We start from the raw sequence: 15,000 nt of genomic DNA, 5'->3' as shown, positions 1-15,000 counted from the left end.
ATCCATCCATCCATCCATCCATCCAAGCCCATCAATTCCTATCTATTCATCTACTCATCCATCTTTTCCCACCTACCCTCCTGCATCTATCCATCCATCCATCTACCCCCATATCCATCCATCCATCAACTATGGATCTAACCACTAAGTACTGCTCCCTCCATCCACTGCCACCAAGCTTACCCATCCATCCCGCCAAAGCGCACACTATTTACCCATCCGTCCCGCCATCTCCACCTCTCTCCCCACCCAATATACCACTCTGTATTCATTCCTCCAGCCATCCCAGCCCACAGTTCCCAACTCATCCATCCACCCCCACACCTCTATCCATCCATCAATCTAAATATACCATATTTACCCGTCCCTCCCTCTCTCCCTCCCTCATCTGTGTACCCTCATACTTAACTCCCCATCCATCCACCCGCCATACCTCTATCCATCCATCCATCCATCCATCCATCCATCCCCCATACCTCTATCCATCCATCCCCCCATTCCCCCATCCATCCATCCATCCATCCATCCATCCCCCCACACCTATATCTAACCATCCATTAATCAATCCCCCCACACCTCTATGCATCCATCCCCCATTCCCCCATCCATCCATCCATCCATCCATCCATCCCCCCATTCCCCCATCCATCCATCCCCCCACACCTATATCTAACCATCCATTAATCAATCCCCCCACACCTCTATGCATCCATCAATCCATCCATCCCCATTCCCCCATCCATCCATCCATCCATCCATCCATCCATCCCCCCATACCTCTATCCATCCATAAATCCCAATATACCATATTTCCCCTCCCTCCCTCCCTTACTCCCTCCCTCCATCCATCCATACATCCATCATCTGTGTACCCTCATACTTAACTCCACATGCATCCATCCCCCCATACCTCTATCCATCCATCCCCCCCATCCCCCATCCATCCATCCCCCGTACCTCTATCCATCCATCCCCCCATTCCCCCATCCATCCATCCATCCATCCATCCATCCCCCATACCTCTATCCATCCATCCCCCCATTCCTCCATCCCCCCATTCCTCCATCCATCCATCCCCCCATTCCCCCATACCTCTATCTATCCATTCATCCATCCACCCACTACACCATATTCAGCCCTCCCTCCATCTAGTCCAGGGATTCTCTGAGCCCATTGGCCAGAAAACGGGGGGTCTCGCTTTGTGGCAGCTCCCAGAGCCCTCTCCCCGGTCAGTGCCTTGCACCGGGGGTGTCGGGATGAAGCCAGAGCCCCCCCCCCGCACTGACTGCAGGAGCGATTGTGCTGCAGTGTGGGGGGGGCCCTCGCTGGCTATGAAACACCGCTGCCCCCCCCCCCCCCAGGTCTCAGCAGCCCCCCCACCGCACGGGCCAGGTGCGCCAGCCCCCCCCCCCCCCGGCGGGTGGCTCTGTCCCCTTGACAGCCGGCCGGCTTTGCCAATAATGATCCGGTAACGACCCCACTGCGATGGGGGGAGGGGGGCGCTGGCAGACCGGGCGCTGCGGGAGGGTGCGTGACAGACCCGCCATGCCGGGGGGGGGGGGGGAATGACATGCAATGGGAGGGGCAGGTTTGGAGAATTATGAACTGCGGGGGGGGGGGGTCGTTGCAACCTGCCGACCCTCGCAACAGGGGATTTTTGTCCGCCCCCCCCCGCGCCCTCCCCACTTTAATAATCGCCCCCCCGCCCTGCCCCCCAGCCCCCTCCTGCAGGCAGCTCTGCAGTGAACAACCCATCCCCCCCCCCCCCCCAGCATCTCTGCACCGGACACGGAATATGGGCGCTGCGGGGGGGGGGGGGTCTGCACCGGCCCCCCCAGCCCCTGCAGAGCCACCATCCTGCCGGGGGGGTCCCCAATCCGGGAGCCCCCCCCCCCAATTCGCCTCCGAGAGCGCAGTGCCGAGGCGGCGACTTACCAGGCCATGGTGCAGCCGGCGCGGGGCTGGGAGGGGCGGGGGGGCGGGGGAGACGCTCCCGGCTTCCCCACGGCCGTGGGGCGGGGAGGGGGCGGGGCGGGGGGGCTGTGTGGGGCTGAGGGCGCTGCGGGCTCCGGGATCCCCGCCTGGCTTCACATGCTGCATGGACGGTGCGTCCTCGGGCTGGTCCTGATGCTGAGGGGGGGGGGGGGGGGGGAGGAGCAGGTGACAGCGGCAGCGGAGGCCGAGGACAGGCCCGATGCTTCCGGCTCCCCCCGCCCCACCGCCAGGGGGTCCCCGTCGCACCCCCCCGGACTCCCCCAGGCACAGCCGGCGCGGGGGGGGCAGCATGGGAGGATGCATCGCCCCCCCCCCCGCCAGCAAAATAGCGTCCCCTAGTGTCAGGCAATGACCGCAAGGGCAGCCCCCCACCAGCCTGGGACCCAGGGGACCCCCCACCAGCCATGGGCCCAGGGGACCCCCCACCAGCCATGGGCCCAGGGGCAGCCCCCCACCAGCCTGGGACCCAGGGGACCCCCCACCAGCCTGGGACCCAGGGGACCCCCCACCAGCCATGGGCCCAGGGGCAGCCCCCCACCAGCCTGGGACCCAGGGGACCCCCCACCAGCCATGGGCCCAGGGGCAGCCCCCCACCAGCCATGGGCCCAGGGGACCCCCCACCAGCCTGGGACCCAGGGGCAGCCCCCCACCAGCCATGGACCCAGGGGACCCCCCACCAGCCTGGGACCCAGGGGCAGCCCCCCAGCAGCCATGGGCCCAGGGGACCCCCCACCAGCCATGGGCCCAGGGGCAGCCCCCCACCAGCCATGGGCCCAGGGGCAGCCCCCCCACCAGCCTGGGACCCAGGGGCAGCCCCCCACCAGCCATGGACCCAGGGGACCCCCCACCAGCCTGGGACCCAGGGGCCGCCCCCCAGCATCCATGGACCCAGGGGCAGCCCCCCACCAGCCATGGACCCAGGGGCCGCCCCCCACCAGCCATGACCCAGGGGCAGCCACCCAGCAGCCATGGACCCAGGGGACCCCCCAGCAGCCATGGACCCAGGGACCCCCCAGCAGCCTGGGACCCAGGGGACGCCCCACCAGCCATGGACCCAGGGGCCGCCCCCCAGCAGACATGGACCCAGGGGCCGCCCCCACCAGCCATGGACCCAGGGGCAGCCCCCCAGCAGCCATGGACCCAGGGGACCCCCCACCAGCCATGGGCCCAGGGGCAGCCCCCCAGCAGCCATGGACCCAGGGGACCCCCCAGCAGCCATGGACCCAGGGGCCGCCCCCCAGCCATGGACCCAGGGGCAGCCCCCCAGCAGCCATGGACCCAGGGGCCGCCCCCCACCAGCCATGACCCAGGGGCCACCCCCCACCAGCCATGGACCCAGGGGACCCCCCACCAGCCATGGACCCAGGGGCAGCCCCCCACCAGCCTGGGACCCAGGGGCAGCCCCCCACCAGCCTGGGACCCAGGGGACCCCCCACCAGCCATGGGCCCAGGGGCAGCCCCCCACCAGCCTGGGACCCAGGGGCCGCCCCCAACTATCCTGGGACCCAGGGGCAGCCCCCCACCAGCCATGGACCCAGGGGCCGTACCCCACCAGCCTGGGACCCAGGGGCCGCCCCCCAGCAGCCATGGACCCAGGGGCAGCCCCCAGCAGACATGGACCCAGGGGACCCCCCACCAGCCTGGGACCCAGGGGACCCCCCACCAGCCATGGGCCCAGGGGCAGCCCCCACCAGCCTGGGACCCAGGGGCCGCCCCCAACTATCCTGGGACCCAGGGGCAGCTCCCCACCAGCCATGGACCCAGGGGCCGTCCCCCACCAGCCTGGGACCTAGGGGCAGCCCCCAGCAGCCATGGACCCAGGGGACCCCCCACCAGCCATGGACCCAGGGGCCGCCCCCCACCAGCCATGGACCCAGGGGACCCCACATCCCCATGTGAATTGCTGGAACTCCCCGCTCTGGAGGGGGAACTGGGCTGGGGGGAGCAGAGGGGCTGATCCCCAAAAGGGGGGACGGAGGGGAATGAAGGTGGGAGGTGGATAGAAACCGTGATGGGGAGCCATGGAGCGGGACAGATGTCGACGGACACACGGACCGACAGAGGGGGTCGTGGGGCGGGGATGGGGGGATGGATACAGGGCTGTGGGGGATGGTGGGATGGGGGAAGGATACAGGGCAGTGGGGGGGATGGATACAGGGCTGTGGGGGGGATGGATACAGGGCTGTGGGGGATGGGGGAAGGATACAGGGCTGTGGGGGGATGGGGAGAAGGACACAGGTCTGTGGGGGGATGGGGGATGGATACAGGTCTGTGGGGAGATGGAGGGAAGGATACAGGGCTGTAAGGGGATGGGGGGATGGATACAGGGCTGTGGGGGGATGGATACAGGGCTGTGGGGAGATGGAGGGAAGGATACAGGGCTGTGGGGGGATGGGGAGATGGATACAGGGTTCTGGGGGATGGAAACAGGGCTCTGGGGGGGATGGATACAGGGCAGTGGGGGATGGGGGAAAGGATACAGGGCTGTGGGGGGATGGGGGATGGATACAGGGCTGTGGGGGGATGGGGAGAAGGATACAGGGCTGTGGGGGGATGGGGGATGGATACAGGGCTGTGGGGGGATGGGGAGAAGGATACAGGGCTGTGGGGGGATAGGGGATGGATACAGGGCTGTGGGGGATGGTGGGATGGGGGAAGGGTACAGGGCTGCGGGAGGATGGATACAGGGCTGTGTGGGGATGGGGGATGGATACAGGGCTGTGGGGGAATGGGGGGATGAATACAGGGCAGTGGGGCATGGGGGGATGGATACAGGGCTCTGGGGGAGATGGGGGATGGATACAGGGCTGTAGGGCGATGAGGGGAAGAATACAGGGCTCTGGGGGGGATGGGGGGGTTACAGGTCTGTGTGGGGGATGGGGGGATGGATACAGGGCAGTGGGGGGATGGGGGAAGGATACAGGGCTCTTGGGGGGATGGGGAAGGATACAGGGCTGTGGGGGGATGGGGGATGGATACAGGGCTCTGGGGGGATAGAGGGAAGGATACAGGGGTCTGGGGGAGATGGGGGATGGATACAGGGCTGGGGGGGTGGATGCAGGGCTGGGGGCGGGGGGATGGATACAAGGCTGTAGGGGGATGGGGGATGGATACAGGGCTGTGGGGGGGATGGGGGAAGGATACAGGGCTCTGGGGGGGATGGGGGAAGGATGGATGGGGGATGGATACAGGGCTGGGGCGGGGTGGATGTATACAGGGCTGTAGGGGGATGGGGGAAGGATACAGGGCTGTGCGGGGATGGATACAGGGCTCTGGGTGGGATGGGGAGAAGGATACAGGTCTGTGGGGGGATGGGGGATGGATACAGGGGGGATGGGGGATGGATACAGGGCTGTGGGGGATGGGGAGAAGGATACAGGGCTGTGGGGGGGATGCGGGAAGGATACAGGTCTGTGGGGGGGGATGAAGGGATGGATACAGGGCTCTGGGGGGGATGGGGAGAAGGATACAGGGCTGTGGGGGGGATGGGGGAAGGATACAGGGGGGATGGATACAGGGCTGTGGGGGGATGGGGGATGGATACAGGGCTCTGGGTGGGATGGGGGATGGATACAGGGCTGTGGGGGAATGGGGGGATGGATACAGGGCTCTGGGTGGGATGGGGGATGGGGGAAGGATACACAGGGGATGGGGGATGGATACAGGGCTGTAGGGGGGATGGATACAGGGCTGTAGGGGGATGGGGAGAAGGATACAGGGCTGTGGGGGGATGGATACAGGGCTGTGGGGGGATGGGGGATGGATACAGGGCTGTGGGGGGATGGGGGATGGATACAGGGGGGATGGGGGATGGATACAGGGCTGTGGGGGGATGGAGAGAAGGATACAGGGCTGTGGGGGGGATAGGGGAAGGATACAGGGGGATGGATACAGGGCTGGGGCGGGGCGGATGGATACAGGGTTGTAGGGGGGATGGGGAGAAGGATACAGGGCTGTGGGGGGATAGGGGAAGGATACAGGGGGGATGGATACAGGGCTGGGGCGGGGCGGATGGATACAGGGTTGTAGGGGGGATGGGGGAAGGATACAGGGCTGTGGGGGGATAGGGGAAGGATACAGGGCTGTGGGGGGATGGGGGATGGATACAGGGGGGATGGGGGATGGATACAGGGCTGTGGGGGGATGGATACAGGGCTGTGGGGGGATGGGGATGGATACAGGGGGGATGGGGGTTGGATACAGGGCTGGGGCGGGGGGGATGGATACAGGGCTGTAGGGGGGATGGGGGATGGATACAGGGCTGTGGGGGGATGGGGAGAAGGATACAGGGCTGTGGGGGGGATAGGGGAAGGATACAGGGGGGATGGATACAGGGCTGGGGGCGGGACGGAGGGATGGACGGAGGGAGGGATGGATACCGGAATCGGGCAGAGCCGTCCATGGCTCCTGGCCGTCTCCTGGCACCGGGCTGGGGCCGGGCCGGGTGCCAGGGGCCCGAGGAGCCGAACCAGCTGACGGTATTGAGGGGGCCGCCGGCTAATGGGGGCTGGGGCCCGGCTCGGCTGGCGCCGGCCACGCAACCTAGAGATGGAGCCGGGTTTTGCCTGGCTGGGAGCGCAGGGCGGGTCCCGGGGCCCCAGAGACGTCTGGCTGGGCAGCTGGGGGGCTGGGCAGGGAGGGCTGTGGGGCTCAGTGGGGGCACTTTGGAGTGGAGGGCTGGGGCGATCTCTCTGTCTCTCTTCTGGGCCAAAGCCCCTGGCCCCGGCTCCGTCTGCCCTTCGTGCTGGTTCCCACATCCCAGCACCCCGGGCCCCCCATACTGGAAAAGCTGGGGGCTGGATGCCATCCATGGAGATGTGCCCCAGCCAGCCAGTCCCTGCCCTGGGGCCGATGGGAGCTGGCGCCCCCCCAGAGGGGACAGGCCCCTGCCCCATTGCCTGCCCCCCTGAGCCAGCCAGTCCCTGCCCTGGGGCTGGGGGGAGCTGGCGCCCCTGAGAGGCGACAGGCCCCTGCCCCATTCCCCGCCCCCCTGAGCCAGCCAGTCCCTGCCCTGGGGCTGGGGGGAGCCGGCGCCCCCCCAGAGGGGACAGGCCCCTGCCCCATTCCCCGCCCCCCTGAGCCAGCCAGTCCCTGCCCTGGGGCTGGGGGGAGCTGGCGCCCCTGAGAGGCGACAGGCCCCTGCCCCATTCCCTGCCCCCCTGAGCCAGCCAGTCCCTGCCCTGGGGCTGGTGGGAGCTGGCGCCCCTGAGAGGCGCCAGGCCCCTGCCCCATTGCCTGCCCCCCTGAGCCAGCCAGTCCCTGCCCTGGGGCTGGGGGGAGCTGGCGCCCCTGAGAGGCGACAGGCCCCTGCCCCCCTCCCACAGCCCCACACACGCCATGCAGGAGGCGCAGCTGAACCCGACGCTAACTTTTATTAGCCGCCGTTCTCGGCGTTTCTATTGCACACGACGTTACACACAGTCACACCCGCGGTGGGGGAGGGGTTGGCTCGCAGCTCGGGTTGCCTGGGGGTCCTGTTCCCAGTCCCATCTGCCCAGCCCCGGGGCGCAGTGGAAATCCAGGGCTTGGGGGTTGGGCACTAAGGGGGTGGGGTGAACTCTGAGGGTGGTGGGGAGCCTCTGGGCACCCCATCCTACACGTACCCAGCAGGATCGTCCCTGGCCGTCTAGCCCCCCGCCCTGGGGGGTGCACTCTCCCCATTGCCTGGCAGGGTCCTGGCCCACCTGTGCTCTCGTCCCACCAAATCGTGGCTGCCACGGGAGAGAATCGGGCCTTCAAGCACCGGCGCGTGTCAAGGAGCAGGGCTGGAGCAGGCCGCGCCCATGCATTTCGGGAACAAGAAGAAGGAAAAACCCATGAGGCAGCAAACGTGTGCAAAGCGGGAAATTTCACACCCACGCCCCCCGAGGGTCTTCAAAGCAGCAGGGCTGCAAACCCTGCCCCCCACAGGCACCAGCGAGTCCCGCTCCGAGTTCTTGGCTCCACCGCTGAGCGCTGCCTTCCCTTCGCCCGGGCTGCGGGCACCAGGACCAGGCGGCTCACACGCGTGTGGGAGCAGAAACCATCAGCTGGTGCTTTGGTTTCCCGGGGGGGATGTCCGGTGGCTTGCGAGATTGGTACATTGCCAGGGAGTTGTGCACACGCGTGTCGGAGAACTTAGCAGGAAATATTGGCACTAATTAGTGAAGAATGGAGCGCACTTTGTATGCAAAATGTTTGCCACTTGGGGGTGGGATATTTCTGCAACAGTTTTGCACGATTTCGTCATGTCTTTTCCACGTTTTTGCCTTTGCAAAATTTTCACAAGTCGTTATGCACATTTTGCACGATCTTCGGCCACATGTTTTGCAATGTTTTCAGCGATCGTTGGCAAATTTTGTCCCGAATTTTCATGATGACTTTTTCTCGTAAATTGTTACAGATTGTGTTTTATATTTCTTTTTCAAAACGTTTTCAGTTTTCTTCTTGACTTTTGGGGAGTGCCATTTTGTGCATATCTTTGAGTTTTCATGCAAATTTCCAAATATATTTAAAATAATGTTTGCAATTTTCTCTGTGACTTTGTTGCGTTTTATTGCCAATTTAATAACTGTTTTTGCAAAACTGTCATGCATTTTCATACAAATGTATTAAAGATTTTTTCAAAATATTTGCCATTTTCTGCATGACACCATTAGCAATTTTTTCCTTTCTCATGCAAATTTATACATTTTCTTTTGCAATTTTTCCAATGACTTTTTTGCAAAATACTTTTGTACTTGAATGCAAAATGTAATTTTTGGGGGGTAAAATGCTCTTGGATTTTCATTCAAAATTATGGGGTGATTTTGTTGTTGCAAAGCTCATGCATGTGTATGCAAATGTATTACAAATTGCCTTGCAACATTTTTTGCACTTTTCTTCATGACTTTTCTTTTTTTCAATCTTTTCTTACATTTTCATGCAAATGTGGCAAGAACTTTCTTGCAAAATTTTTACAATTTTTCCATGACGCTTTTAGGGCAAAACATTCATGCAGATGTGTTTAAAAAAAATGTTCAATATTCTCCATGGCTTTGGGTTCCAATCTCCATGGCTTTGGGCTGCCAATCTCCATGGCTTTGGGTTCTAATCTCTTTGCCGTTTCTCGCCAATTTGCAAAGAAGTCAGCCAGCAAAATTCTCCTGCACACTCATGCAAGCTTGCGAAGATTTTTTGGGTTTTGTTGCCACAATTGTTACAAATTTTCTCCATTTCCCCCCCAACATTTTCTCCCTGATGGTTTCAAGATTTTCTTTGTCAATTTGTTTGCAATTCTCTTGTGAGATTTTGTCACCTCTGGGGGCCTTCCTCCCCACCCAAGTTGCAAAATTCTAACCTGTTTGGGGCCGAGCCCTCAACCTTTCCACCCTGTTTTCATGATTTGGGGGGCAAACGGTCCCGGGGGTAGTTGTGGGGGGAGGGTTGGTAAACTTTCCAAGGATTGGCAGTAAGATCCCAGTGGCCCCGATCCTACCGACGCTGGCACATGTGCTTTGAAGCTACATGGCAGGGGCCCCATCTGCCCCCCGACCCTCTGTGGGTTACCGAGTCGACGCTAGAGCTGCCCCCCGGCATGGCAGGTAATGGGGTCACAGCGCTGGACCCAATGGGCCTCTGGTTTCCCCACTCCCTGCACCCCCAGACCCCCTGCTGCCCCCTTCTAGTCCCCCTACACTTCCCCCGGCTCCCCCCCCATTGCACCCCCGCCCCCCCTCCCTGGCCCCCTTATTTCTTGTAGTTGCCGAACTGGATGGCCAGGCGGTCGGTGACGCAGCGGAAGGTGGCCGGCTGCACCTCCCAGTAGGGGACCGGGTTCCCGAAGAGACTGATTCCGTTGTAATAGGCTCGCTTCACCCCGAACCCCACGGGGCAGAAATCGTTCACTCCCACCTGCGTGATGTCATTGGCGTGCAGGTACACCACCTGGGGGGAGGGGGAGGTCAGCTAGCACCCCCAGGCCCCCCACCCATCACACCCCCAGACTTCCCATCGCATCCCCTCAGCACCCTCATCACAGCCCCCCTGACTCCCCATCACAGCCCCCCAACCCAACTCCCCAGAACCCCCCAGCCCCCTCAACCCCTCAGATTCCCCCACAGTCCCCCAAAAGCACAGATCCCCCCATTAACCCCCTAATGCCCACCTGGGGGAAGGGAGAGTGGGGGCTGAACAGGAGAGTTTAGAGCCCCAAGCCCCCCATCAGAGGGAGGCAAGAAAGGGGTTCATGGGGGGGCTCCCCAGTCTTGTGGGAAGGGAGGGGGAGATTTTCCAATAAGCCCCTCTGCCCAGGGCCGCCCAGAGGGCGGTGAAAGAGGGGCAATTTGCCCCAGGCCCCGGGCCCCACAGGGGCCCTGCGAGCCATGGCCGGGAATCCCTTTCCTGGCTAGAGGCGCCTTTTTACTCACCGGGCGGCGCTCCGGGTCTCCGGCAGCATTTCGGCGGCGGGTCCTTCAGTGCTGCCGAGGACGCAGAGCGGCTGAAGGGCCCCCCACCACTGAAATGCCGCCGAAGACCCGGACCGCCACCGGGTGAGTACAAGCGCCGCAGCTCGCCCGCTTTGCCCCAGGCCCCCTGAACCCTCTGGGCGGCCCAGAGAGGCGATCCCGCCACCGGGGGGCGCCCCAGCCTCACCTGCAGGAAGCGGAGGCTGGGCAGCCCGGAGGGCACGCGGGAGAGCGGTTGTGGTCGAGGTGCAGCTCCCGGAGCGCTGGGACGAAGGCCAAGCTCCCGTTCTCGATCATCCGGATGGCGTTGTGCCCCAGCCCCAGCCTGCGCGGAGAGCGGGGGATGGATGGACGGATGGACGGGGGGGGGGGGTAGCTATGGGGGCTGGGCAGCGGGGGTGGGGTACCTGGGATGTTTGGAGGATGGGTGGACGCAGCCGTGGGGCTCTGTGGTTCCCTCCAGTGGCTGGACCATGTGAAGCTATTTATGGGGGCCTGGTGGCGGGGGGGGGGGGGGGCTGTTACCTGGACAACTTCCTGTAGCGGATTGGGGGGGCTGGGGGGGCTGGGGGCACTTACCTGCCCAGCTTCCCATAGTGGATCAGGCGGCCGGGAGCAGTTGGGGTGGGGGGCAGTTGGGGGGCCGGGAGCAGTTGGGGGGCAGGCGGGGGGCAGGCGGGGGGCCGGGGGCAGTTGGGGGGCAGTTCTGGGGCAGCTGGGGGGCAGGCGGGGGCAGGCGGGGGCCGGGGGCAGCCGGGGGGCAGTTGGGGGGCAGCTGGGGGGCAGCCGGGGGGCAGCCGGGGGGCCAGGGGCAGGCGGGGGGCCGGGGCAGCTGGGGGGCAGTCGGGGGGCAGCTGGGGGCAGTCGGTGAGCAGCTGGGGGCAGTTGGGGGGCAGCTGGGGGGCAGTTGGGGGGTAGCCGGGGGGCAGCCGGGGGCCGGGGGCAGTTGGGGGGCAGTCGGGGGGCAGCTGGGGGGCAGTCGGTGAGCAGCCGGGGGCAGCTGGGGGGCAGTTGGGGGGTAGCCGGGGGGCAGCCGGGGGGTAGCCGGGGGGCAGTCGGGGGGTAGCCGGGGGGCAGCTGGGGGCAGTCGGTGAGCAGCCGGGGGCAGCTGGGGGGCAGTTGGGGGGTAGCCGGGGGGCAGCCGGGGGGCAGTCGGGGGGTAGCCGGGGGGCAGTCGGGGGGTAGCCGGGGGCAGTTGGGGATGTGACGGAGCAGGGAGCAGGGCAGATTTGACCTGGGAATGTTGCAGGGGGGTTGCAGTGGGGATGTGGGACTTCCTTGAAGGAAGCTACCTGAGCTGTAACCTGAGCCAGGAACGGGGGTGGGGAGAATTAACACCTTCTGCCGGGAGACTGGACAAAGGAGAGGAGCAGCGGGAGGAGTTGGGAGTTTAGTTTCGGTTTGGGCTGGGTGGTGCAACGCAGGGAACCCCAAGCTGGGGTCTAAGCTCCCTGAACCTCCCAGAGGGACCTAACTGAGGGGGTCTGGTCGTACCTACACGCTCTGCTTGAGACTGTGTTCCTGTCCTTAAATAAACCTTCTGCTTTACTGGCTGGTTGAGAGTCGCAGTGAATCTCGGGAAAGAGGGGTGCAGGGCCCTGACTCCCCCACACTCCGCAACAGGGGGCAGTTGGGGGGCAGGCGGGGGGCAGTTGGGGGGCAGCCGGGGGCAGTTGTGGGGCAGCCGGGGGGCAGTTGGGGGGGGTAGCCGGGGGGGCAGTCGGGGGGCCGGGGGCAGTTTGGGGGGCAGCCGGGGGGTAGTCGGGGGGCCGGGGGGCAGTTTGTGGGGCAGTTGGGGGGCAGTTGTGGGGCAGTTGGGGGGGCAGCCGGGGGGCAGGTGGGGGGCAGCCGGGGGGCAGTCGGGGGGTAGGTCGGGGGGCCGGGGGGCAGTTGGGGGGCAGCCGGGGGGCAGGTGGGGGGGCAGTTGGGGGGCAGCCGGGGGGCCGCGCGCACTCACCTGGCCAGCTTGCCGTAGCGGATCAGATCTTCCAGTTCAATGGCTTGGATTTTGTTGTGATCCAGGTGCAGCTCGTTTAGGGTCTCAGGCAGGTCTGGGGGGCAGAGAAGGGGGGTCAGGGGGCCCCCAGGGGGCTGGGAGCCGGGGGCAGGTTACATGCAGGAGGATCCCAGGGGTGGGGGGGGGAGCTGGGTTTGATCAGGGGGGGATATTGTGTGCGGGGGAGCGGGGTGCAGTAGGGGCTCTGATGCCCTGACCTGAGTGCTGGGGGTCCCAGCCAGAGGGGGCAGGATCTGGGGGGACCTGAGGAGCAGGGTGGGGAGGGGTCCCAGACATGGGAGGGGGGCAGTACTGGGGGTCCCAGGACACCACGGGGTCAGCCAGCGGGCTGGGGTGGGCAACGGCGGGGGGGTTAGGGGGCAGGCCGGGGGGGTGGGAGGGGGTTGGGGGAATAACAGGGGGGCAGGCCGGGGCACTGGGGGAGGTTGGGGGGCAGGCCGGGGGGGCTGGGGGAGGTTGGGGGAATAGCAGGGGGGCAGGTCGGGGCGCTGGGGGGGGTTGGGGGGCAGGCCGGGGGCGGGAGGGGGTTGGGGGAATAGCAGGGGGCAGGCCGGGGCGCTGGGGGAGGTTGGGGGGGCAGGCCGGGGGGCGGGAGGGGGTTGGGGGAATAGCAGGGGGGCAGGCTGGGGTGTTGGGGGAGGTTGGGGGGCAGGCCAGGGGGGCTGGGGAGGTTGGGGGAATAGCAGGGGGCAGGTCGGGGCGCTGGGGGAAGAGCAGGGGGGGCGGGAGGGGCTGGGGAGCAGGCCGGGGGGCTGGGGGAGGTTGGGGGAAGAGCATGGGGGTTGGGGGAGGTTGGGGGCAGGCCGGGGAGTGCGGGAGGGGGTTGGGGGAGTAGCAGGGGGGCAGGCCGGGGCACTGGGGGAAGAGCAGGGGGGCTGGGGAGCTGGGGGAGGTTGGGGGAAGAGCATGGGGGTTGGGGGAGGTTGGGGCAGGCCGGGGGTGCGGGAGGGGGGGTTGGGGGAATTGCAGGGGGGCAGGCCGGGGCGCTGGGGGGGGGTTGGGGGGCAGGCCGGGGGGGCGGCAGGGGGTTGGGGGAATTGCAGGGGGCAGGCCGGGGCGCTGGGGAGGGTTGGGGGGCAGGCTGGGGGGTTGGGGGAGGTTGGGGGGCAGGCTGGGGGGTGCGGGAGGGGGTTGGGGGAATAGCAGGGGGGCAGGCCGGGGCGCTCGGGGAGGTTGGGGGGCAGGCCGGGGGGGGCAGGCTGGGGGGCGGGGGGGGTTGGGGGGGTTGGGGGGCAGGCCGGGGGGGCGGGGGGGAAGAGCAGGGGGGCGGGGGGAAGAGCAGGGGGGGCGGGGGGGCAGGCCGGGGGGCAGGGCGCTTACCTTTGGGGACACCTGTCAGTTTGGCTTCTGAGATGCGCAGATAATTCAGCTTCAGGCCGTCAAAGGCGCCGGGTTCGAATCCGCTGTTCTCCAAGGGGTTGCCCCCCATCTCTGGGGGCAGAGAGACCGGAGTGACCCACAGCTCATCCACCCGGCAGAACTCGCCCCAGTGCTCAGGGCCAGGTGCTGGGGAGCACCGGGGGGTGGGCAGCGGGGCAGGGGGCGCTGGTGATCAGGGTTGGGTCCCTGGGGGGAATGCCGGGGTAGATGGGCTGGCAGGCGGGAGGCCGGGGCGATGGGCTGGCAGGCGGGATACCGGGGCGATGGGCCCCTGGCAGGCGGGACGCCGGGGCGATGGGCCTCTGGCAGGCGGAAGGCCGGAGCGATGGACTGGCAGGCGGGATACCGGGGTGATGGGCCTCTGGCATGCGGGAGGCCGGGGGTAGATGGGCTGGCAGGCGGGATGCCGGGGGCGATGGGCCTCTGGCATGCGGGATGCCGGGTTAGATGGGCTGGCAGGCGGGGTGCCGGTGGCGATGGGCCCCTGGCAGGCGGGATGCCAGGGTAGATGGGCTGGCAGGCGGGATGCCGGGGCGATGGGCTGGCAGGCGGGATACCAGGGCGATAGGCCTCTGGCAGGCGGGATGCCAGGGTAGATGGGCTGGCAGGCGGGATGCCGGGGCGATGGGCTGGCAGGCGGGATACCAGGGCGATAGGCCTCTGGCAGGCGGGAGGCCGGGGCGATGGGCTGGCAGGCGGGATGCCGGGGTAGATGGGCTGGCAGGCGGGATACCGGGGCGATGGGCTGGCAGGCAGGATCCCGGGGTAGATGGGCTGGCAGGCGGGAGGCCGGGGTGATGGGCCCCTGGCAGGCGGGAGGCCGGGGCGATGGGCTGGCAGGCAGGATCCCGGGGTAGATGGGCTGGCAGGCAGGATACCGGGGCGATGGTCCTCTGGCATGCGGGAGGCCGGGGCGATGGGCTGGCAGACGGGATGCCGGGGCGATGGGCTGGCAGGTGGGATACCAGGGCGATAGGCCTCTGGCAGGCGGGAGGCCGGGGCGATGGGCTGGCAGGCGGGATACCAGGGCGATGGGCCCCTGGCAGGCGGGAGGCCGGGGCGATGGGCCCCTGGCAGGCGGGAGTCTGGGGCGATGGGCCCCTGGCAGGCGGGAGGCCGGGGCGACGGGCTGGCAGGCGGGAGGCCGGGGCGATGGGCCCCTGGCAGGCGGGAGGCCGGGGC

At 66.4% G+C, this 15,000-nt stretch overlaps 1 protein-coding gene and 1 long non-coding RNA gene across 2 annotated transcripts in view; both read right to left on the bottom strand.

Moving 5' to 3' along the window:
• LOC135976286 (uncharacterized) overlaps nucleotides 1-2,133 on the bottom strand; it is a 15,014-nt gene extending 12,881 nt beyond the window's left edge. Inside the window, exon 1 of the long non-coding RNA XR_010593448.1 lies at nucleotides 1,936-2,133. This is a non-coding gene — a long non-coding RNA (uncharacterized LOC135976286). The remainder of the gene's footprint in view (nucleotides 1-1,935) is intronic.
• BGN (biglycan) overlaps nucleotides 1-15,000 on the bottom strand; it is a 62,858-nt gene that overhangs the window by 22,393 nt on the left and 25,465 nt on the right. The window contains 3 exon segments of the mRNA XM_065571007.1: nucleotides 12,379-12,472; nucleotides 13,759-13,983; nucleotides 14,376-14,919. Coding sequence (XP_065427079.1) covers nucleotides 12,379-12,472; nucleotides 13,759-13,983; nucleotides 14,376-14,919 — 863 coding nt within the window.

The sequence above is a fragment of the Chrysemys picta genome, chromosome 17 (assembly GCF_011386835.1).
Source record: "Chrysemys picta bellii isolate R12L10 chromosome 17, ASM1138683v2, whole genome shotgun sequence".
Classification (NCBI taxonomy): Eukaryota; Metazoa; Chordata; order Testudines; family Emydidae; genus Chrysemys; species Chrysemys picta.
Note: the sequence above shows the minus strand (reverse complement) of the source record. Positions and strands in the feature narration are given on the sequence as shown.